At 44.0% G+C, this 24,389-nt stretch overlaps 4 protein-coding genes across 4 annotated transcripts; 3 read left to right on the forward strand and 1 right to left on the reverse strand.

Moving 5' to 3' along the window:
* The first annotated feature begins 80 nt into the window (after positions 1 to 80).
* gnb5a (guanine nucleotide binding protein (G protein), beta 5a) lies at positions 81 to 4,040 on the forward strand. The gene is made up of 11 exons (XM_067234366.1): positions 81 to 282; positions 812 to 948; positions 1,140 to 1,181; positions 1,278 to 1,354; positions 1,476 to 1,608; positions 1,960 to 2,103; positions 2,244 to 2,335; positions 2,443 to 2,491; positions 2,603 to 2,699; positions 3,029 to 3,195; positions 3,326 to 4,040. Exons 1-11 carry the CDS (start codon positions 147 to 149, stop codon positions 3,335 to 3,337), a joined length of 1,086 nt encoding a protein of 361 aa, XP_067090467.1. The 5' UTR covers positions 81 to 146; the 3' UTR covers positions 3,338 to 4,040.
* A 330-nt stretch (positions 4,041 to 4,370) lies between these two features.
* On the forward strand, positions 4,371 to 12,343 carry ap4e1 (adaptor related protein complex 4 subunit epsilon 1). Its single transcript, XM_067234350.1, has 21 exons — positions 4,371 to 4,626; positions 4,802 to 4,873; positions 5,168 to 5,291; positions 5,390 to 5,463; positions 5,550 to 5,671; positions 5,768 to 5,927; positions 6,102 to 6,268; positions 6,386 to 6,459; positions 6,555 to 6,677; positions 6,763 to 6,872; positions 6,956 to 7,095; positions 7,234 to 7,346; positions 7,469 to 7,587; positions 7,873 to 8,175; positions 8,484 to 8,595; positions 8,677 to 8,815; positions 9,143 to 9,386; positions 9,476 to 10,003; positions 10,086 to 10,276; positions 10,665 to 10,825; positions 10,963 to 12,343. The coding sequence occupies exons 1-21, from the start codon at positions 4,486 to 4,488 to the stop codon at positions 11,121 to 11,123; spliced, it is 3,378 nt and encodes a 1,125-aa protein (XP_067090451.1). The 5' UTR covers positions 4,371 to 4,485; the 3' UTR covers positions 11,124 to 12,343.
* A 614-nt stretch (positions 12,344 to 12,957) lies between these two features.
* On the reverse strand, positions 12,958 to 15,817 carry cyp19a1b (cytochrome P450, family 19, subfamily A, polypeptide 1b). Its single transcript, XM_067234364.1, has 9 exons — positions 15,685 to 15,817; positions 15,369 to 15,519; positions 15,099 to 15,253; positions 14,570 to 14,746; positions 14,237 to 14,351; positions 14,027 to 14,141; positions 13,710 to 13,902; positions 13,336 to 13,577; positions 12,958 to 13,227 (listed from the first exon to the last, which is right to left on the reverse strand). The coding sequence occupies exons 1-9, from the start codon at positions 15,815 to 15,817 to the stop codon at positions 12,958 to 12,960; spliced, it is 1,551 nt and encodes a 516-aa protein (XP_067090465.1).
* A 757-nt stretch (positions 15,818 to 16,574) lies between these two features.
* Positions 16,575 to 23,053, forward strand: LOC136941610 (histone-lysine N-methyltransferase PRDM9-like). Its single transcript, XM_067234147.1, has 11 exons — positions 16,575 to 16,581; positions 18,958 to 19,025; positions 19,153 to 19,270; positions 19,529 to 19,651; positions 19,947 to 20,026; positions 20,409 to 20,487; positions 20,581 to 20,715; positions 20,881 to 21,152; positions 21,405 to 21,472; positions 21,620 to 21,810; positions 22,296 to 23,053. Exons 1-11 carry the CDS (start codon positions 16,575 to 16,577, stop codon positions 23,051 to 23,053), a joined length of 1,899 nt encoding a protein of 632 aa, XP_067090248.1.
* Positions 23,054 to 24,389: the final 1,336 nt, after the last annotated feature.

Genomic DNA, 24,389 nt, shown 5'->3' on the forward strand with positions numbered 1-24,389 from the left:
GACAGTTCTATCGAGCGGCGCATGAGCAAGACACCTCCCGTGGAAACTGAAAAAGCATCTTCTCTGACGTCATGACAGCTGCATCAGCTGTGAGCCCGACAGAAAACCCCTTTTACTGCCCATCGCTGCTTTGACAACAGAAACATATGAGATTTCCTATTACTCCTGAAATGGCGTCACAAGATGTACAACCAAACGAGTCTCTTTCAAACCTAAAAACGGAATCGGAGACGTTGAAGATTAAGCTCGAAGATGAAAGAGCAAAGCTGCATGATGTCGAACGTAAGTACACAAAAATCAGGGCCTGATTCACCATCTAATCCAAAATAGCAAATACATAAATTACTAATAAATTAAACGGTCCTACAGTTTCACGGTAAAATTCGAAAAAGACGTGCTAATTTGTAATTTGGCCTACAGTTATTCAGCATTCATGAGGTCGCCACGAGTTCTTTATGTTGTACTTTAGCACTGACACTATAGAGATGTTTACCTCCCTGTGTTTTCATTACTTCTGTCTGTAGGTACTCTATCAGTAGTGCATTAAGATATTTAAAATATTGGTAACATGCTTTCCTGAATATCCTGTGGTCCTATGGATGTGATTCGACGCTAGCCTTCGCTATTTCGGTTTAGTGAATGATGTGGTTTGTATATCGAGTTATGTGGACGTTACATTTGACCTTGTTAAGATTAAAATGACTAACTCAACATCCCCAAATCCTCTGTAATTCTCTGCTACGAGAAATGGCGGAATTATATTGCAAGCGGCGCATTTGATGATCATCTATTTATGTCGCCCCTGCATTAGTACATCAAGTGGCTGATAAGTTAGATGGATTGGGCCAGTTTGTGATGAAGACCAGGCGCACTTTGAAGGGGCATGGCAACAAGGTTCTTTGCATGGATTGGTGTAAGGACAAGCGGAGGATCGTCAGCTCTTCACAGGTAAAAATCGGAAATTCTGTTTAAAAATTCTGAGCGCGCCCCTCCTTGAAACCACTTCCAACTGTGTCACGGGATGCACATATCGCCCCTGTCCTTGGTGCTGAAACACTCATTTGGCCAGTGTACTATCGTGTACAAAATAACAGGTGCATGTATAACCGTTTTTTAAAGAAACATGTCTGCCTTTTCAGGATGGAAAAGTAATTGTGTGGGATGCCTTCACAACTAACAAGGTATTTAAGATCTATGTCCGTTTGAAAATGTAATATGAGACCCTGACGAAGAACAAATAGTGAATGTTTCATTTGTGTTTTCCATCCATCTTCTAGGAGCATGCTGTTACAATGCCATGTACCTGGGTGATGGCCTGCGCCTATGCTCCGTCGGGTTGTGCTGTGGCCTGTGGGTGAGTCTTCCATTTGCGAAGCCTCAAACAATACAGAGCACATCATGGAAAAGTCAGTTAACGACCATGTTGCCAAACGTCCTGAATGTTAAAAGGACCTTTATGGTTTGCTCTGTCTCAGGGGGCTGGACAACAAATGCTCAGTGTACCCTCTGTCTCTGGACAAGAATGAGAATCTCGCAGCTAAAAAGAAGTCTGTGGCCATGCACACAAACTACCTTTCTGCCTGTAGCTTCACCAATTCGGATATGCAGGTGAGAAAAGCTCTTTTCAATTGCTGATCACACTGCAGTTGTGATAAGCAATAAAAACCATTGTGATGTGTTTTCTAAAACTGTAAACTCAGATTTTATTTGAATCGTTTTTGGGCTTTCGACCAGTAATGGGAAAGCGCTTCTCTCGGGAATGTACTGTACAGTATCTCTGAGGAATGACTTATACGCATTTTAATAATTCACAACTTTTAACAGCGTGTTTTAGTGTGGTTGGTCACATGCTTTCGTCTCATCCGAGTCAAACCATTAATAGTCAGTTTCAGGATATGACTACCATGACTTTGCTTCAGCCTTACAGTGTATATGACCCTTAAACACTATGTGTTGTAGATCCTTACATCGAGTGGAGATGGAACATGTGCATTATGGGATGTTGAGAGCGGGCAGCTGTTGCAGAGTTTCCATGGACATGCTGCAGATGTGCTGTGCTTGGACTTGGCCCCTTCTGAGACAGGAAACACCTTTGTGTCAGGGGTAAGAGGTTTTCCCTAAAAGTTATTTTTCTCCCCCAGTGATCTATTTCATGTCAGTGGTTTTTGTGTTTTGGGAATGTAAGTCGAGTTGTTAGTGATACTTCTGCACTTGAGTTGAACTCTGACCTCCTTGTAATGCAGGGTTGTGATAAGAAGGCCAATGTTTGGGACATGCGCTCAGGGCAGTGCATCCAGTCCTTTGAAACCCACGAGTCAGACATCAATAGTGTCAGGTAAGGTTGTCCAACAGGTTCACTGATGAGCAAAAAACAAATGTGAGATATATATGTTATATATAAACCGAGATATATAACGATATATCATCTTTGTTTGGCTTCAGGTACTATCCCAGTGGAGATGCGTTTGCGTCGGGTTCAGATGATTCTACGGTAAGTCGTGTACCGTTCTCAACTGGTCTGTAGATGAGTCAGTCATTATGTTGCTGCAAGGATACCAGGCTCATTAGAGAGATGCAGACTGAACCAGCGCGTCTGTTTCAGTGTCGACTGTATGACCTGAGGGCAGATCGAGAAGTGGCTATTTACTCCAAAGAGAGCATCATATTTGGTGCCTCAAGTGTGGATTTCTCTCTCAGTGGTAAGACATTTACATTTAGTCATTTAGCAGATGCTCTTATCCAGAGCAACTTACAGTAAGTACAGGGACATTCTCCCTGAGGCAGGTGCCTTGCCCAAGGACACAACGTCATTTGGCGTTCGAACCAACAACCTTCTGATTAATAGCCCGACTCCCTAACTGCTCAGCCATCTGACCCCATGACTTGAAAATCTTTCTGCACAGAAGCCTTTCATTCGTTTGCACATAAAACACTATCACTCCTCATGTGTGAAAGGCTTCATTGGAGATAAATCAAGGGTCAAATATGTTAATGTTTTTCAACAATGCATTCATTGTGTTTTTTCCAGGTCGGTTACTTTTCTGTGGCTACAACGATTACACCATCAACGTATGGGATGTTTTGAAGGGGACCAGAGTGTCTATTCTGTTTGGACACGAGAATCGTGTGAGCACTCTGCGTGTGTCTCCAGATGGAACAGCCTTCTGTTCTGGCTCCTGGGACCACACCCTGAGGGTGAGGCACATCATTTCACCTGATGGTGCTCTTCAGACCAGTCACTCAAACCTTCTGCATTTTAATACTACATTATACAAATGTACTGGTTTTGGAGCAATGGCAATTAACCTTTGTCATTACATTGCAGATCTGGGCCTAAAGATGGAGACGAAGACAGTGAAAGAGAAAACGTCAGCTGAAAGAGATGGAAACTCTGCCTCAGTACAATCATAGATATGTGTTTAGGTGTATTCCACGTGATACAAGTTTAATATATCATATACAAATGCATATCAGATACACAACTTTATAGCATTGGGGACTATCATTTTTATTGTGATTAATTTGCAAGGTGGAAGATATTTAGAAGCATTGAAAATGTTGAAGGAAACCTTTTTGTCTCATTAGATGAATACTGTACATGGACGCTTTGCTCAGATTGTTTCAATCTGTTGGATAAACAAAAGTGTACATGACGATGTAGAAATGTGAAAAAATGCGTAGAGACTGTTTGTTGAATGTTCTGGTCTTAATATATAATTATTTAGTAAAGCTTTGCTGACATACCAGTGATAGAGAAGAAACCACCCAGAAGACAAGTCTGTCTCACTTTATGTCACTTTATCTTCCTAATAATTTAGTGTTGTACTTTTTAATGTTTTCTTCCCGTATTCCACTTCTACTGTGGAATTTACGTTTTCTGTTACTTGAGAGATCCTGGCCTATACACAGTAGACGAATTCCTGATGTTTATCAGCACTCAAATAAAAACAATCCACCTATTAGAATGAAGACTACTTCTGTTTGTGCCATTGGTGTATTAATCATAATTTTATTTTTTGTTGCAATTATTTTACTGTAGTTAAATGTATATAGCTTACAAGTTGCTAAAATAAGGAAACATTTACCCAAATCACAAAAACATAATAAACGCACTTTTGAATATGAATATAGTGTTTTGTCATGACTGAAATAGATAAATAATTGAGAGATTGTGTATTTATCGATATACTAACGTGTCTGATGTTTGAGTGCTGTTATTGTAGGCTTGATCGAGAACATTGTAAACACGATTCCTGTTCGTATACATAAAGTTTTCCAGATAGAACAGGAAGTGACGCAATAGAAAACGCCGAATCAAAACAATGGCCGACTACGTGCCTATTTATGTGAACATTAACGCTACTCTTCTCCTTAGTGATAATTGCCTGCGTTGTTTGAAACACGTTGGGTACTGTCGGCAAATGGTTCATTAAGTCTCCTTTTACGAGAAATTCCTAGGTTTTCAGGCCATATTTGAGTACCGCAATGAGTGATGTTGTTGAGAAGACACTGACAGCTCTCCCGAGTCTCCTGTCACTAGACTCTCAATCAGGGTCTGGGAAACTTTCATCCACCTCAAAATTAGGAAATCTCATCAGAGGCATCACTGAGCTGACATCTAAACATGTGAGTTACATACCAGTTATACACATACATATTAGATGTATATGTACCTGTTTTACAACACTGGGTATTGCTAAGCTGCGGCTGTCTAGCTTGCCAGTTTAATTTATGCAACCCGCAACGTTAGCAGGCTAGCTATCTAAGCTAATGACTAAAGACTGTATTTTGTTTTCTAAAGGAAGAGGAGAAGCTTATCAGACGTGAACTGGTCGCAATCAAAGAGCAAGTTTCCTCCCCCAACACCACTATGGTAAGTTTCATTTAAAGGCTTAAACAGGGCTTTCTCTTTGTACGTTTACATTTACATTTAGTCATTTAGCAGACGCTCTTATCCAGAGCGACTTACAGTAAGTACAGGGACATTCCCCCCGAAGCAAGTAGGGTGAAGTGCCTTGCCCAAGGACACAACGTCAGTTGGCATGACCGGGAATAGAACTGGCAACCTTCGGATTACTAGCCCGATTCCCTCACCGCTCAGCCACCTGACTCCCGTTATCAGTAGCCAAATATTTTCTGATTGTAATGATGTTTTATCCTCAATCAGAGGCAGATGAAGGAGATTATGGTGAGAGCCATTTACTGTGAAATGCTTGGCTACGAAGCATCCTTCACCTACATTCATGCCATCAAGTTGGCTCAGCAAGGCGGTGTTCTTGAGAAGAGAGTGGGTATGTTCCTTTTAAAAGTGTTGCATGATACAGAGACCTTTTATCTGTACAAAATGAATCTGTGAGAGATTCTTATGAATGATATCTTGGTGTTTTAGGTTACCTCGGCGTGTCCTTGTTTCTTAATGAAAGCCACGAGTTGCTGCTTCTCCTTGTCAACACAGTTTTAAAGGTAACACTTCAACTGAGATCTCTGCCTTATATTTCATCAAGGAGAGTGTGTATGGTTAAATCTGAAAGGTTATTTGTCTTTTTCAGGATCTTCAAAGCACAAACCTTATTGAGGTGTGCATGGCTTTAACTGTTGTCAGTCAGATGTTCCCCAAAGATATGATACCTGCAATTCTGCCTCTAGTGGAGGACAAGCTCACACACCCAAAGTAAGCATTGCAACGTTGATCTTTATACGATTGTTTACTTGAGTTAAATTAGCCCTGTTCTTGTGATTGATTGTCAACATTTGTCAATGTTTACAGGGAAATAATTCGGAGGAAGGCAGTTCTTGCACTGTACAAGTTCTACTTGATTGCGCCTAACCAGGTTCAACACATTCACAGCAAGTTCAGGAAAGCTCTGTGTGACAAGGATCCTGGAGTTATGACAGCTTCTTTACACATTTACCTACTGATGATAAAGGTACCACCCTGCCAAATAACATTGCTTAAGTGTGCAAGTGTATGTCAAGTGTTTTGGTGAGTTAGTATAATGCTGCAAAAGATGATTTCTCAATTCAGTTTTTGTTTGCTGCACAAGCACATCTTATGGCGCCATTGACTCGTCAAGGTAACATGCTGTGTTTTGAACTCGCAGGAGAGCCCCGACAATTACAAAGACCTGACGGAAAGCTTTGTGACCATACTGAAACAGGTGGTGGGGGGGAAGCTCCCCATGGATTTTAACTACCACAGTGTACCAGCTCCCTGGCTGCAGATCCAGCTGCTCAAAATACTGTCTCTCCTGGGCAAAGATGACCAGAGGTACCTGAAGCGACCACTCATTCACCCCCTTTCTATGTTAACATGTTACATGTTCTAGAGTAAAGTGTCTAAGTCTCTGTAAAGTGTTTTTCAGTTGAATGTTCATTTTTCTGACAGCACAAGCGAGATTATGTATGATGTACTTGACGAGTGCTTACGCAGAGCAGAGATGAACCACAATATCACTTATGGTACGTCACATATTTTTTACAAAATGCATTGAACTATGACACAAATTAAATGGCTGCACACTGGTCCTCAAATTCATATTAAAAATTTTCAACAGCAATATTATACGAGTGTGTGAGAGCTATTTACACAATTCATCCCAAATCTGAGCTCTTGGAGAAAGCTGTGAAATGCATTGGAAATTTTGTTCTATCTCCTAAGATAAACCTCAAATATCTGGGTAAGACCCTTTAGAATGACATTTCCAATCAATCTTCTGTTTTCCTTAGACAAAGCAACTTACTGTTACATGTTTGGGATTTCAGGACTGAAGGCCCTGACATTTGTGGTGCAGCAGGATGCGAACCTGGCATTGCAGCATCAGGTGACCATCATTGAGTGTCTGGATCACTCGGACCTCATGATCAAGCGCGAGGTGAGACATGGCCCTTTACAACGCGTCGTGATCCCGCCAGTTTGTTCATGTGCTAATGTGTTAATGTCTCTGTCCCCCTTCAGACCCTGGAGTTACTCTTCAGGATAACCAACGGACAGAATGTGACAGTCATTGTGGAGAAGATGCTGGAGTTTCTCAGGTTTAGTAAAGATGACTACAGCACTATCGACCTGGTGGGGAAAGTGGCAGAAGTGGCGGAAAAATATCCTTTTGTTATCGTGACAGTTTTAATTCCTGTTTAGATATTGATCATTGTAATGATTCTGGCTGTATTTGTATGTGCTGTTGGTGTTTCTGTTCATTGACTGTGGAGAGTTTGTTCCTATCAACCTCTGTATACATATGCTCCAGATAATGGGTGGTTCATTCAGACCATGAATGCAGTGTTCTCCCTGGGAGGAGACACAATGCAGGCTGATATTCCAAACAGCTTCCTCAGACTCCTCTCTGAGGGTAAGATAATGCACATACTCCAGACCTTGCACTCCCTCAACAGAGGCATGTAATGGCTTTTGAGGCCACAGCTGTTTGAAAAGCTCGTTAATGTGCCCTGATTGATTTTGTGTCCGGCGCAGGCTTCGACAGCGAGGAGGAGGACAGGCACCTGAGGCTGTTTGCGGTGGACTCGTATGTGCGCCTGCTACAGGAGGATCCAGCCAAACTGCCCCAGCGATTCCTGCAGGTCATCAGCTGGGTAAACACTTTACACTTTAAAGAAGATTGTCATAACTACAGGATCCTTGTCACACAGAGCTTTCCTGAACTTGCTGGGAATGTGTTGAACCTGGTTAGGCACAATGAGAATACCAAGAACTGGATTGTCTCTCAGAAAAAGTTAAAAAACAAGATTTTAGTCTTTAGGTATTTCATTAAGTGGAAATTATATAAACGTTTTCTGATGCAATGCATGGAGGTAAAACATATTGTTTTGTTTTTTTCTTATGAAAAATATATGACATCTCCTATGTCTCTCTCTCAGGTCCTTGGTGAATACTCCCACCTGAGAGAGAGCCTGGAGGCCACGACGGTCACCCGCCTCCTGGCCAGGCTTCTGGATCTAAACCACACCAGCAACGAGACCAAGAGCTGGGTCCTGACAGCCATGATGAAGCTGTGTGAGGGCCCTGCCTGCGCCGCCCTGGTCCAGCAGGTGTGCGACAGGTACACCGGCTCTCTGGACACCGTGCTGAGGCAGAAGGCCCAGGAGCTCCAGCACCTCAGCCAGGACGCGGAGCTGAGGAGCAGGGTAATGACACGTCGCTGCACCCTGGAGCCCCTGGAGGTGAGAGACACAACAGCACAGTCTGTGAGGGGACAGCACACCTGCTCTACAGCAGTGGTCCCCAACCCTGGTCCCTCAGGGAACACCTGTCCTGCATGTTTTAGATGTTTTCCTGCTCCAACACACCTGATTTAAATGAATGGTCATAAGCAGGCTTCTGCAGATCCGGATAACGACCCATTCATTTGAATCAGCTGTTTTGGAGCAGGGAAACATCTAAAACCATGCAGGACAGGTGTTCCCTGAGGACCAGGGTTGGGAACCTCTGCTCTATAGGACCTCCTGCTAACGTGATGCATCCTGCTCAGGTGGACTCCTCCCTGTCATTTCTGGACGGCTTTGTCTCTGAGGCCCTCGCTGCTGGAGCTGCTCCGTACAAACCTCCCCACCAGAGACAAGAGGAGCTGTGCCAGGAGAAAGGTAAGACCCCCCCCACACACACTTCCTCTCCTCTCTACCTGTCACCACGATCGTCCGTCCTGATGTTCTTCTCCCTCTCAGCCCTGAGCCTGGAGCCCTACGGCCTGTCCCTGCCCGTCAGTCTGTCCTCCTGTTGCATCACCGACAGACAGTCTCCCACTCTCCTGTCCGTGAGCTCAGGTGTCTCAGGCAACAGCACCGATCCCTCACAGAGAGCAGCGTACGTTCAATATCTGTTCAGACATTTTTTGTCTGGTAGTGAATTGTGTATTACTGGATGATTTAGAGCAGTGGTCTCGAACCCTGGTCTTCAGTTCCCACTGCCCTGTATATTCGATATCCAACATTCAAATCATCATTATCAGGCTTCTGCAGAGCTTGGTAACAGCCCATTCATTTGAATCATCAGGTGTGTTCGATCTTGAAAACATTTAAAACATACTCAACAGTGCTCCCAAAGGACCAGGGTTGAAGACCCCTGATTTTAGAGATTCAGTATGGAACCAAGACTGGCATTCCAGTGTTTTGTTTTTCTTCTTTTTCCCAGCCCCACCACCCTGAAGCTGGACGGTGTAAAGAGAGTGTGGGGCAAGCAGGGCTATCTGGCCCAGAAGGAGGTGGTGGAGGAAGCGGCCCAGGTGGAAGGTCCCAGCCCTCTCCTCTCCTCCAGCCAGCATGGGAGCGCTGACAGCTCCCAGACACAGACCCCCACCCCTGAGCCCGACCTCCAGAGGCAGCAGCTCGCCTCGGCTCTCTTCGTTGGCCTGGGGGCACAAAACGCTGTGTGTCTGGTACAGTCATCTCAAATATGATTGGATGTTTACTCCAAGTAAAGACGGTTGAATTGTGGGTTTTTCATCATCGGTTTTGGCCCAAACAGATGGGGAAGACGGAAGCAGCGCCTCAACGGTTCAGGAGGAAGCCCAGAGGACAAGGATCCTCGTCAGGGTCCGTTGAGAGCTCCTCTTTCTCCTCACACAACCTGCTGGGAAACAACCTCCTGGACTCAACCAACATCCCCTCGGATGGGGTAGTTTCCCCATACAAGACTGAACGCACACAAGACCTGACCGCCACGAACGGCACCTGCGATCCAGAGGAGACGCCCCCCCCAGGTGAGACTGCAGCCCACGTCCTGCCCCTCATCAGCGGCCTGGAGACTGTGGAGCCAGCCACGCACACAGACCCAGAGAGACCCAGGAACCCCTGCCTGAGCTCTCACCTGCCGGCCGAGCTCTCCGGGATGGCCCACTCCGACATCACCCCCCTGTGCTCGAACCAAAGCCTGGCGCTCTCAGCCTGTACCGTCTCCACAGAGGACACCTTACTGCTCGTCCTCTTCATCTCCAACTCCTCGGACTCGGCCGTCCAACACCTGCTCCTGCAGCTCACGTGTAGAGAACTGGAGGTAGAGCTACAGTCGGACAGTAGACTGCTTTAATAGAAATTGAGCCTGTTTCTACATGATGTTGTTGTACTTTCCCCCCCAGGTCTCCTGCCTGTCAGATGGCGCCCCAGGAGAGCTGGCGGGTCACGGTGTTGCAGTGTACAAGTACTCCCTGGTGATGAAGACACCCTCTCCTCAGGTAGAGCTGGCTGGTGTGGTGTCCTACGAGATGCCCCTTGGAGAACTACAGGCAGTACAGTTCTCACACCGACTCTGCCTGACTGACTTTATCAGGTACACTACTGTCTATAAACTATCTAGCTGTACACTATCTGCCGGTACACCTTGTGTCTAGGCGGTGGTGTATCTGTCAATATATTAGCTGTCCCAGTAGGAACAGATACACTATCTCTCTATACGCTATATATCTGTCTACCTTGTTTGGTACAGTTTGTCTGTTTACATTTAGTCATTTAGCAGACGCTCTTATCCAGAGCGACTTACACTAAGTACAGGGACATTCCCCCCGAGGCAAGTAGGGTGAAGTGCCTTGCCCAAGGACACAACGTCATTTTTGCATGGCGGGGAATCGAACTGACAACCTTCAGATTACTAGCCCGATTCCCTAACCGCTCAGCCACCTGACTCCATTTACAAATTGTGTGCCGTCGTCGTCCCGCAGGCCCCTGGCTGTGTCCACAGAGGAGTATGGGAGAATGTGGTTGTCCTACACTCACGACACGAAACAGAACTTGAAACTCGTCCAAGACGACCAGGACCCTCTCACAGCCACGCTCAACGCCCTAAAGGAGAAACTCCAGCTTCAAGTGGTGGACATCATAGGTGAGCAGGCTGTTCTCATTCTGTTCACACGCTTCATGTCAGTTCACAGCGCCAGAGAGCCTAAAGGCGTCTCTATGTAGAAGCCGTCGCTCGAAGTGGACCGATGATGATGTTGACCTTTTCCTCGTGTGTCTCAGGGTTGGAGGGGATTGTGGCTTGCCGTCTGCTTCAGGGTCAGCCTTGTCTGATGCACTGCCGTGTCCATGACAACTTGCTGGCTGTGTGGCTGCGCTCTCCTGTCCTCGAGCTGCCAGACTGTCTGCTGTATCACTATCAGAAGGCCCTGCAGGAGCGCTGAACACACACACACACACACACACACATAACCCACCCTCTACCATTAACACATGAAGGGGAAGATGATGTATACAGACTGGCCACGTCAAAGCAGAAACAACAGAAGCCAATCCAGTATAAAGCAAACAATGTTTACTATTTTATATTGTTTCCAATGCAGTAGCAACATAAACATGGAAGTAGACATTTACAGAGGTGATGTTTGTGCTGGTTAACTAATGCATGGGAAGCATGTACCGGAAGCGTCAGTCCTATATTGACACTAATCAAATTTAATTTGTAACTGTCATTGGAAATAATTACTGGGACTATGAACAGTATATGATAGAACTAAAACGGTAGTAGGACAGTTGTAATGCAAACATTTGACTTGTTTTTGGTTTGATGTGCCTTTCAGCTGCTTTTTAAGAGGGTATTAGTCTTCCACCTCTCAGTGAAACATGTATGGAGAACTCCAGAATATTTCTTTTTAGATGCCTCCTTCCAGCTTGTGTTGAATCATAAACTGTTATGTCTTAAAGTATTATATTTAATCTGGATCCTCCTGTCCCCAAAGCGTCACACACTACTCACTGGTTGGTTATCACTCCAAGGTCAGATGGACCTGACCAGATGTTTATAAAACCATCTGACGTGGTCTGTATACTAATGGATTTGAGCGTATTCTAAAAGGCTCGGGGTGGGTTTGTTTAGAAAGTGCGTCCTGGCTCTTGTTGAAAATACGTATTTGCAGTTGTTGTCCTGTATGTTATGTTCTGCAGAGACCCTGTTATGTAACCTTTGATAATCTATGCATTCGGTTCATTTTTAAGTCAAGGAACAAAAGTGTATTCTGAAAGTCTTAAAATATATTTTTTTATAACAATGCAATACATATTTATTGGATAGATTCATACAGATAAATGTTTTGTATTTTGATTTAGTTGTACAGCATACATGATCAATCAAGACTGACTTTTAGGTCCTCCAACTAGATAAAGACTACAGTATGTAATCCAGAGAAAGACCATCATTCTCACTTTTGAATTTGTGTTGTGAGGGAATATGTTTTGCGTTTGTATTGCTTGAGTGTTGAAAGGCAACAGGACTGAAATGATAACGCTAGATGACCAAATGCCTTATGTTCTAATGCCAGTGTGGCATTTGTGCCTGTGGTACTGGATAGAGCAGGGTTCTTCAGAGTGCCTGTCATTAGTTCTGCTTACTTCTAATAAATCACGTTTAATGCAACACTTATTGATTTTTGAGTTATCTGACTATGCTTTTACTTTGCAGTAGATGTATTTTTTATGTAGAAAGTGTAAGTATGTTTACAGAAATGTTGAAAGAAATGGACCACAACCAAATGTACTTTTATGTAAGTCTTCTAATATAGAACATGAGATACTTGAAAATTACCATGCAAAAAAAACTATTTGTAGCTCTTATGACTTATAACAGATAAGCTACAAAATGATAATAATAATAATAATAATGGACAAATATTGGAGAAAGGAGAATACATTTGGTAAAAAGGATAATCCTAGCGCAGGACAAAACTATGTATGTAAATATAACACACAAATGGTTGAATAATCAAAGTATCTAAGCTATTTAGTGATTGCAACATATAAAATCATGTAATCAAAACAAAATATTAAGCAACAAAATTCTGTACTGACTGAGTGTGTGTAGTCTAATCCACTCAACATTCTTTCAACTAACTCAATCTACTTTCAATAAACCAGAAAAATTAATATTATTAGATATACAACATGGTCAGTTTGGAGACACTTTAATCAAGTAACCTAGTTTGGGTGAGTAACAGCGGACTTGTTTAATGAAGCGTCTGGTGTCTAAACGGCTCTCAGCTGGCTTTGCTCCGTGTGTGGAGGCTGAGTGTCCCTGCGGATGAATCGCATGGCCAGGCTGTGTTCATCCTCCACCGGCTGCTGGGACAGGTTGTTGGTCTGGCGGATGCTGCTCAGGGTGCAGCCTTGACGAGGACACACGGTGTAGCGGCTCAGTAAGGTGACCAGGATGGCCTTCATCATCACCATGGCCATGTGCTTGCCCACGCACGAGCGGGGGCCGCACCCGAAGGGCTGAAAGAAACGGCTCGGGACCTGTCAGACAGAGCAGGCAGGGGAGAAGTATTAGACATGGAGTAGCGCTAAACACACGTGTTCACGTGTGAAACATTCACATGTACAAAATACGTCCCTTCTACTTACGTTTTTTTCAAAGTTTTCTAAACTGAACTCATTTGGTTTTGGGAAGAATTCTGTTTTGTGCATCAGGCCGATGTTGAGGATGATGTTGGTTCCCTTGGCAACCTTAATGCCGTCGATGTAGTCATCCTCCAGAGCTTTTCTCATTGTGAAGTCAACCACAGGATGGAACCTCATGGACTCATTAATGAAGCTCTCGAGCACTGTCAGTTTCTGTAAATCAAAATCTTTCACATCCTCATTACCTGTAAAAAGAAAAGAGAGCAAAACATGTTTTTTTTTTGCACAACGTGGTTATTATTGTGATTATCACGACCATAATGACCCATGTGTGAGAAAAGATCCGCCTGTTCCTTGTTTTTCACGCGTAATCTCACCTGTCGCCTCAGAGTGTGAGCGCTGATCGCCCATGAGAGAGGTCATCTCTTCTACTATCTTCAGCTCCACCTCTGGGTTCTGCTTGAGCAGCATGAGCATGAAGAACAGGCTTATGGACAGAGTGTCTGGGGCTGCGATCACCATCTCCAACACACACTGCCGGACGTTGTCTGCTGAAAGCTCCCCGTGATTCTGAGTTACACACAGAAACCATTTGACTGTCGGAAACTGATATTCTGCACACACACACAGACACACACTCTGAGATTGTGAACCAAGTGCTCCTAAAAAGCCTTTAACAAATCGGTTTGCAGACCTGGGCAAAGATGAGTTCAGATGCGAAGTCACGATCATCATCCAGCTTTTCAGACTCCTTGATGATCTTTCTTTTCTTCTCAATAAGGCTTTCCATAGCCTCCTGAAGCTCCTTACTGAGACATACATGTTGACAACAAGTTGATAAAACGCTAAGTCATCTGTGTATCTGTATTGCGTTGTATTTTAGATCAAATGGACATAGTCTCACGCTGCTTTTTCATGCTTGTTGTACAAACATCCTAGTTTGAAGAATATGTCAGGTTGAATCAAAACAGTTTGCCAGGTGTCAAAGTAGTTCTGGATCTTCATTAGTAACTCCTTCTCTGAATAACAAGGACAGAAAGCCAAACTATCAAAAATGGATATTCAACTTAATGAGGAACACTATTGGTGACAGTGAAGAATAACTGTGGGAAGCATCAGAATCAGCATCAGAATCAGCATCAGAATCAGAATCAGCATCAGAATCAGCATCAGAATCAGAATCAGAATCAGAATCAGCATCAGCATCAGAATCAGCATCAGAATCCACATGACAGACCATTGAGAGGTACTCTGAGGAAGAGGCTGTTAGAGATGTCCACCACGATGCACCTCAGCAGGTTGAGGGCGTCAACGTGTCCCGAGGCGTCGGTCATATCCTGCAGACACTCCAGCTGCCTCTCTGTGGCACTAACACAGACGCCCACTGTCCTCTGCAAACCTGGTCCTGTGAGAGCTACAGTAACATGGGAGTCAGGGAGTCAGGGAGTCAGATGGCTGAGCGGTGAGGGAATCGGGCTGGTAATCCGAAGGTTGCCAGTTCGATTCCCGGTCATGCCAACTGACATTGTGTCCTTGGGCAAGGCACTTCACCCTACTTGCCTCGGGGGAATGTCCCTGTACTTACTGTAAGTCGCTCTGGATAAGAGCGTCTGCTAAATGACTAAATGTAAATGTAAACATGGCCGCACAGGCACACTTCACAGTCAGATCTGTGTGGGTGGGCAGATCCAACAAAGGTTTTCCATTCATGATTTTGTCATACTTCATCATTTGTTTCAAGTGCTTAATCCTTTATTTCTGTATACCTTTAGTAAAATACACCCTCACTTGTTTCCAGAGTGGAACATCGCTGTTGAAGATGATGCCCCTCCCATCCATTCCAATACACTGAAGGCCTTGTTTGCTGCCAAATCTGGCAGTGTAGTGGGCACTCTTTAGAACATGATAAACTGCTGAGGACCTGAAAATACATATAACTGTGATGCATTCGCCACTTAAATTGGAACCAAATAAGGGCATGTTCTTAACCTATTTGAATATTTTAACTAGTTGTTACTATAGTAACAATAACTTGCTTGCTAAGAATTAGTGTTTCCTCCCCGTTTATCCAAACCCGGACAATGCTTCCATATCTGTGGTTGTAGTAGTTGCAGGCTGTGCCGATGCCAGTCCAGATGAACCTGCAGTAGGAGAGAATAGGGCCCAGCCCTATGCAATAGGAAGGACCTACAGTAGCAGTGACAGGTAGAAACAGGGGCAGACAAGTCAGTAAGGCACTCACAGTGTGTTTTTTGCTCCAAGCAAATGTATGACGTGAGTCAACAAATTAGGTGGGTAATATCAGAAAGAAAGAAAAAAGGTCAATTATTACATAAACTTTTGACCCGTTACCTGGTATAGGTGACTTGGTGGGTGTGCAGGTCAAGGTGGTGGTCAGGAGGAGACAGAGAAGTAGTAACAGGAAGACTACAGGGTTGGTGTTCATCACCGTGGTTACCAGAGAGAGAGGGTCTGAGGGCAGCATCTCTGGTGTGGTGGCCGTCCTGGAGCGAGGAAGTCTATGAAAGGAGCCATTATCACCTGACATGTAAAAGGTTGCGTGCATCCTGCCATAGCTCACAGACACATCAGGATGATCCATTTGTCAACAACAACAACAAAAAATAAAATGGAAAACCTCAAACTCTGGACAACCTTGTTTTTCATATTTTCATTTTCATTTATTTTTTACACCTTTTGTCCTTCAAAAACAGACACCATATGGATAACATACGCTAAATACACTTTAAGATTTTTAAATTAACCTATTGCCTTAAATGTTGCTGCAAGGCCATGATTAAAAACTGTTTTCCAAGTTGGATAACAAGATAATGAAACATCTTGTCATAATGTCACCGAGTTTATTCTGAGTTGAAGTTCTTTTGATCATGTTTGCATTACTGCTGCTTAGCTAGACAGCAGGTGTATAATGTAAATAGATGGTGCATACGTTAACATGTGCTAAAAACTAACACAGTCTGAGCTGAATACACTGTTTGCATTGTGAATGCTGTGAATTCACTGTTGCTGTTTCTTTGAGAAAGATCAACAGCAGAACATTTAACTGCAGATCCGAAGGTTGTAAGTTCAAACCCTTCCCCTGTATGTTGCTTTGGATAAAATTGTCAGCTAAATTAATTTGTTGTTTTAATTAATGCAGGATAGAGTACATGAGCTGTTTTCAGGACAGAAGTCAATTCAATCACTTTAGCACAGTGCTCCTGTTTCTCCATGTTTGGAGCATGTCCAGTAAGACAGATGTAAATGTCTGATGATTACTCATTACTTTGGTCATATTGCTCATGACATTTTGCATCTTGTTTTGGAATCAATCATTTAAACTGGATGTCTATTTAAATCATCATGTTTGCATCCCTGCCTAAGCTACTTTGCAATCGTCTGTGTATAAGGAATGCAGATTCAAAACAGATACTTTTAAGATACTGAACAATATATTTTGTAATTGATAAACGAGGAGACAGTACGTACGTTTCTTGGCTGCTCCGATGACGAGGTGGTTCTGGTGTGACAGTTTGCGTCGTCTCTGAGAAAGGTTCCTTTCCTGCTTTTAAAGATTTACTGGGATGCTTGTATTCAATAATTCAGTGATTCAGGCTTTTGTAAATCCCTGGTTAAGCTTTCAATTTACTTGTTGCTTGGATACACAGCCATTGTGGGTTTTCAAGGGCTATTAAATGCTAGGACTTCTTACAAAAGACTTAAAAGGCAAGACAGTGTAGCACTGGGGTCCAACTGTCTGACTAAAAATTGAACAAAAGACACTTTTTGAGTGCAGACCTTAGATCTCTCATGCACAACAGTCTAATTCATAAAATGAAGAGCCTTTACAGCAGAAAACTAATTAGCCAGGTCAGGTCAACCTGACCCAGCGTTATGTGAAAGGGGTTTTACCCATCAAACTTCTAACAAATGGGGAACTATCATGTCCATAGAACCGTAGAACAGCGAACACAATGGGCTGCAATTACGTTATGCTATCTGCATTTGAGGATCTTGTAAAAACACATGAAAAACATGCTGCAGTTATGTGGTCTGTGAGGTGTCTTACTGCAATGAAAGTTCCTTCGATCTCAGAATCTTTTATGTGCTGGTGACACTAGATACCCTTTATTGGTAATCATTTGTGTAGAAATTTCTGTAGTTTTGTTGATGGTGCATTATGGTCTTCAACCCTGGTCCTCAGGAACCTCCTGTCCTGCATGTTTTAGATGTTTCCCTGTGCCAACACACCTGATTCAGATGAATGGGTCTTTATCTAAGCCTGATAATGAGCATTCATCTGAATCAGGTGTGTTGGAGCAGGGAAACATCTAAAACATGCAGGACAGGGGGTTCCTGAGGACCAGGGTTGAAGACCACTCTAGTCTATTTAAGGAAATGTCACTTATTCTTACTAGAAAACTAAAAAAGCTTCCTTTGCACTCTGCTTTCACTTTAAGAGCCAAGAAAAGGGAAAAAAAGCTCTCTTGTGGATTAGAAGAATGATTTACTTGTTCCCATAATGTTCATCAGGCCATTACTATGCAACATGCACTTGCTTAAAATTTTCACAAAAAACACCACAATAAACCCAGTATGACTTACATTTACATAGTCATTTAGCAGACGCTCTTATCCAGAGTGACTTACAGTAAGTACAGGGACATTCCCTCCGAGGCAAGTAGGGTGAAGTGCCTTGCCCAAGGACACAACATCATGGCATGGCCGGGAATTTGAACCGGCAACCTTCTGATTACTAGCCCGATTCCCTAACCGCTCAGCCACCTGACTCCCATGATCAGAATGCATTGTGCACTGTGCTCGGTCAGTGTGACATTTCCTCTCCAAAAGTCTGAATGTCATGCTGAAAACGTATGCAAACATGCTGCCACTTCTGGATCAAGTACAGCATACATGAGACACATCTTCATGAGATCTTTTCCAGAAGACACAAGATATGCAAGACAAGATGTTTATCAAGGTCCCTTTGTATAGGTATCTATATAACCTTTCCCTACTCATGCTGTGCGGATTTTCACTCTTCATCATGGACCTGTGACAGGCAGCCCTCACGTGATCTCCAGTCAGTGTACTCTCAAGTCTCAAGCACGCGCTGAAACTTCCCGCCGCTGGAGTTTCGCGCCTGTAGGTGGTCTCGCGGTCCAGTGGTAGTTTACTTCAGACTGATTTCATCCCAAGACTGGAAGACGTTATTAGAAGGTAGCTAGCTACATTTAGTTTATTTCATCAAGTTTAGTCTCACGTAAAGTACTTACCGTTAGTAATATGTTATTTAAATGATATAAATTCGTCTGTTGATAAGTGAACGTCGCATTGTAAGGTTAGATAAAGTTAACCAGTCGACGCTGCTAATATGCTAGTTAGCTGCTGAAACTGTCACTATACAGCTGTACGTTAGCTGCAGAGTTGTTAGCTAATTATTTTGCTAATATGGCTAGTCTATTCACGATACATGAATTAACTGTGGCTAGTGCCGTGCCGGTCGTGACACAGATGTTGGCTAGTTAGACGGTATAATTTATGACTAGCTAGATATAACAGAAGGGAAGTGGTTGCGAGCTAGCTAGCAGTAGCTAAATGACGCGGACGTTTTCTTGTAACTAGATAAACTCCAGCGGCAGAACAGACGACCAACGTCAAATATTTCATCCAAGATGAGTTCTTCAGAGGAGGTGAGGATAGCATTAGCTAGCTGGCCATGGATGCTAACAATCATCTTAGTTAAAGAGGGAATTTGGTAGGAAGCCCGAATTCCAAGTTTGGTTGTAGTTTGTGTCTGAACTAGAGGTGACCTGACAGGACGAGTATGCAGACTTGAAGACTCACTTCTCCATGATAGAATGGTCCAGGTTGGAGGAATGGGAGAAAGTACGCTTCAAGAATATAAAAAGAAACCATCTGGCTATGCTGGCTATAGGTACGTACCTTCTCAGTGTATAACATGTTTACTTATCAACAGTAGGGTTTTCCAATCAAAAGGATCAAAATTACGTTAAGGTGGTAACTTGTGCGCGCATGCGAAATATCGTGCACCCCCGCACATCTCTAGGGTGTATCTCAATGAAACGCCGGGTTGTAATTCTGTGGACAAAGTAATGGGTAACAGTAATTTACCTCACATGAAAAATTCACCTACAACACAGTTTGTATTGTTTGTATCCCCATGTGTGTGCAGGTCTGACCTCCACAGCTCCAGGTTTCATGCGTCGTGGCAGGGCCAAGGTCTTGGCCCCCCTCCCTGGACCCAGTGACTCTGAGGAAGAGGAGTGGACCCCTCGCATGGGGAGACTCCCTCCAGGTAAGGATACTGCTTGTACTGGTGTAGCACTGTAGTCATACTAATCCTACACCACTGCAGTACTGCTGTAAGTATTGTGTTACACCAATAGAGTGTGTCCACATACAGAATAGCTAACTGTTGTAGCTCTTATAGTACTGTAGTAGTATTGTAGTAATACTGATCCTACACTAATGAAGTGCAAATACATTCCCATTATCACCCCCTCAGAATGCTTCTGAAGGAATCAGAGAGTAACTGTTTGGCTGTGATGTCATAGAGGAATGCTTCAATGTTCTGTTGTGTGTGTTCCAAGCCCCACGGACCTCCAGACCCCCTCCTAGGAGATCAGCTGCACCCCGGAGAGCTGCTCGCACACACACACCTGCACCACAGGTGAGATATACACACACACCTGCACCACAGGTGAGATATACACACACCTGCACCACAGGTGAGATATATACACACCTGCACCACAGGTGAGATACACACACACCTGCACCACAGGTGAGATACACGCACACCTGCACCACAGGTGAGATACACACACACCTGCACCACAGGTGAGATACACACACACCTGCACCACAGGTGAGATACACGCACACCTGCACCACAGGTGAGATACACACACACCTGCACCACAGGTGAGATACACACACACCTGCACCACAGGTGAGATATACACAATATTGCTACAATAATAAAATAATCTGAAAGTTGAATCCAGATGAGGAGCTCTCTGTCTTTCTCTCTCTCCATCACTCGCCCCCAGCCCCCCAGTGGGGAGGTGGCGGGACCCAGCAAGGGGACCCGACCCCCCCTGAAAGAGAAATGTGATCTGCCAACTTCAGGTGATAGACGCTGGCTGTGTGTGTATGTCTTTATGATTTTTGTGTTTGTGTGTCAGGAGGAGCGGGGCTGAGGATAATGTGTGTGTGTACCAGGCCTGTCTAAGGCAGAGTGTGTGATGAGGAGCGGGGCAGCAGAGAAAATCCAGTTCTCCAGAGGCAGGAGCCTGAGAGAGAGACCCAGGGTCAACTACACTGAGCAGGAGGAGCCCAAAGATGACCACTACTTCTGTAAGATACACACTATCTCTGTAAGATAGACACTACCTCTGTAAGATAGACACCCTCTCTTTCTCCCTCTTTATCTCTCTCCCTCTCTCTTTCCCTTTCTTTCTCTCCCCTTCTCCCTCCCTCTACCTCTATTGTATTTGTAAACATACTGCCTCTCTTCTCCAGACTGTGAGGAGTGCAATTCGTTCTTCATCGAGGAGTGCGATCTTCACGGCGCCCCCCTGTTCGTACCCGATACCCCTGCAGCCCTGGGGCTGACGGACCGGGCCAGACTCACCCTGCCGCCCGGCCTGGAGGTCAGGAGGTCAAACATCCCCAGGGCCGGGCTGGGGGTGTTCAACTGTGGGGGGGTGGTCGCCAAGGGAACCCACTATGGCCCCTATGAGGGAGAAGTGAAGGAGGAGGAAGAGGCCATCGAGAGTGGATACTCCTGGGTGGTGAGGAGGAGGAGGAGGAGTGGTGTGTTTTGATGAATTTTTAAGGAATACGATTACATTTGAACATTTTAATATGAAGTTAAGCAACCAAGATAAGAAATAATTGTTTTTACTGAAAAAGCTTTTCATGCATCCCTTGTGTGAAGCAGAAAGTTTCCCTGACAGAAAGTTCCCCAAATGTACTAGTGTATGTTTTAAAACCATGGATCTATGGGTTTTAAGTGAGCACAAACAGTGTGTGTGCATTTCCAGATTTACAAGAGCAGACACTGTGACGAGTACATCGACGCCAAGACAGAGACTCACTCAAACTGGATGAGGTGAGGACAAAACACACTGAATCAGTTTGAGTGATCTCACTCTCCTAACTCCTTCAACTTCTCTTCATTTAAACCTTTCATGTTCTGATCCCCCACTACCTCCTCATCTCCCTCCATCCTCCTCCCATCCCCTCCTCCTCCCCCAAGGTATGTGAACTGTGCCCGTAATGTGGAGGAACAGAACCTGGTGGCGTTTCAACACCGAGGAGCCATCCTGTATCGCTGCTGCAGGCCGCTGGCCCTGGGGGAGGAGCTGCTGGTCTGGTACGGAGACGAGTACGCCAAAGACCTGTGCATCTCCTTTGACTACCTCTGGGACAACAAGAGCTCCACCAGAGGTACCTCCTCTTAGTTTCCTCCTTTTCTCCTCTCTCCTCTCCTGGCATATCTCCTCTCTTCTTATGTCTTCTCTGTCTTTTCTCCTCTTACGTCTCCTCCTCTTTCCCCTTCCCCCTCTGCTTCTCTCTCCCTTATTTCTCTCCTCCCTTCTCTTCTCCATTTCCCTCTCTATATAGGAAGATTGGAGGGGCTTGTAACATTGAGACACACAAATCACTGACTGGAGATGTTCTTAACCTACAATATTGACCTTAACTGCATTCGTATAGTAGAGGACTGATATACAAGACCATTGATTTTGAGTGAAGTTAATTTAATGCCAATAGTACGTGTCTCTCTTTCATTACTACCTCTAACAACCATTAAACCCACAGACCAGGATTGCAACCTGTTAATCCCTTCCCTTACAAAAGGTTGTCATTTGAAAACTATACTGTTAGTATTTAATTGTATTACATTTATTTTTTTGCTCTCACTCTTCCAGGACCAAGGATAGAGTCATCCCAGACTCAGGTGTTCTCCTGCTCCCAGTGTCCTCTGTCCTTTACCGCCCAGATCTACCTCCACAAGCACATCAAGAGGTGCCACCATGACCTGTACGTCTCTCTGCTGAGGAGTGGAGAAATCAGACCAGAGACTCTGTCCTCCTCTCGACCACGCCCCAACACCACTTCCTCCCTCCCCCCGGTCCCCACCCAGGGAAGCATGGACACGGAAAAGGCCAGACATCACCACTGTGACCAGTGTGGGAAGAGCTTCAGTCAGTCAGGACATTTAAAGAGACACCAGCGTGTTCACTCAGGAGAGAAGCCGTACCACTGTGACCAGTGTGGGAAGAGCTTCAGTCGGTCAGGACATTTAAAGACACACCAGCGTGTTCACTCAGGAGAGAAGCCGTACCACTGTGACCAGTGTGGGAAGAGCTTCAGTCGGTCAGAAACCTTAAAGACACACCAGCGTGTTCACTCAGGAGAGAAGCCGTACCACTGTGTCCAGTGTGGGAAGAGCTTCAGTCTGTCAGGAGACTTAAAGAAACACCAGCGTGTTCACTCAGGAGAGAAGCCGTACCACTGTGACCAGTGTGGGAAGAGCTTCAGTAGGTCAGAAACCTTAAAGACACACCAGCGTGTTCACTCAGGAGAGAAGCCGTACCACTGTGACCAGTGTGGGAAGAGCTTCAGTCAGTCAGGAAACTTAAAGAGACACTTTTGTTCTGGGAAGACTAGAGATCCTGAACTCTAGATCTCACTTAATAATTAAACATATATGAACATAGGAAATGTATGTATTTGTATTCATTATTTTAACTATAATAGTACATAAGATATTAGATTTAAACTGAAAATGTATATTGTATAGATTGTTTCATTGTTTATCATATAATTGTATAATAATTAATTCTGTATGACTTAATATATATTTTACTTATAAACGTAAACTTAAATAACATGTTATGGGATGTAGACAATAATATATCAAATAAAAAAAAATATTGAATGCTACTAAATCTTAGATGTTAATGTCTGATTTATACTGTGAGCATAATGTTGTTATCATACCTCAAGCCTCATTTCCATATTCACTTTGTGTTTGTGTGTTTATGTGACTGTTACATCAGGATGGGAGAAATGATCATCATGAAAATATTCATGCTTTAATTAAAAACTGTTCATTACGTTATGAGAACATCCACTTCCCTCCACAATTAATAAACACAGTAATAATTATTCATGCTGTCTCTTCGCCACTTCCCAGAAATGCTGTTATGCTTTAATACTGTAATATTCTGAAGGGTCGTCAGTCAGTAATACAGTCGTGTTTGGTTTCCTCCAGCTATAGTTTGATAGACGGGGCTTTCACAAAATACACCAAGTAGGAAGACCCACCAACACGTGTCGATAGTGGAAAAAGCTGTTTTATTTGATATTTTTACTGAAATAATGTGTTTCTATAATTGTTCTTATTAAAGGCTCAATCAAATACTATTGGGCATGCACACAGCGCTCAATACCCATACGAAAACTAACAACCCCGACAAGACTAACGCCACACAACATTACATGTAAACCTTCAATGTTGAATTTAAAAGAACTTAAGTAGCCAAACGACCACACCGTCCTCCGGGGTCTAGCGCCGGGTCACTGGCAGCTGACCCGCCAGTATGGCGCCTAAACAGGGAACACTCCCCATCTGGTACGAGCGCTACCCCCCTCACTTGTTAACAACCGCGACCTGTACCCCGCCCCCTGATATAAAGTGCAAGGTTCATCTTCACTAGACCGCTTAGCCGCAACTATAAACTTCTACTCAGTAGAAGAAAGTTATGGAATAATTTGTGTTAGTAGATCAATACGACTTTTTCTACCAATTTCCCATTGGGGATCATATTTCCTCTAGCTAGGCCCCATAAGATTATATCTCCTCTAGCTAGTCCCCATAGGATCCTATGATTTATTTGACTTTCTCTCCAACCGGTTCCCCTCTGTCCTAAAAGTTCCCCTCTGTCCTAAAAAGATCTTATGTAGAATCCATTTCTACTATATAGTATTATATACTGTATATATATTTCAGAGTATAT

The sequence above is a fragment of the Osmerus mordax genome, chromosome 4, assembly GCF_038355195.1.
Source record: "Osmerus mordax isolate fOsmMor3 chromosome 4, fOsmMor3.pri, whole genome shotgun sequence".
Taxonomy (NCBI): domain Eukaryota; kingdom Metazoa; phylum Chordata; class Actinopteri; order Osmeriformes; family Osmeridae; genus Osmerus; species Osmerus mordax.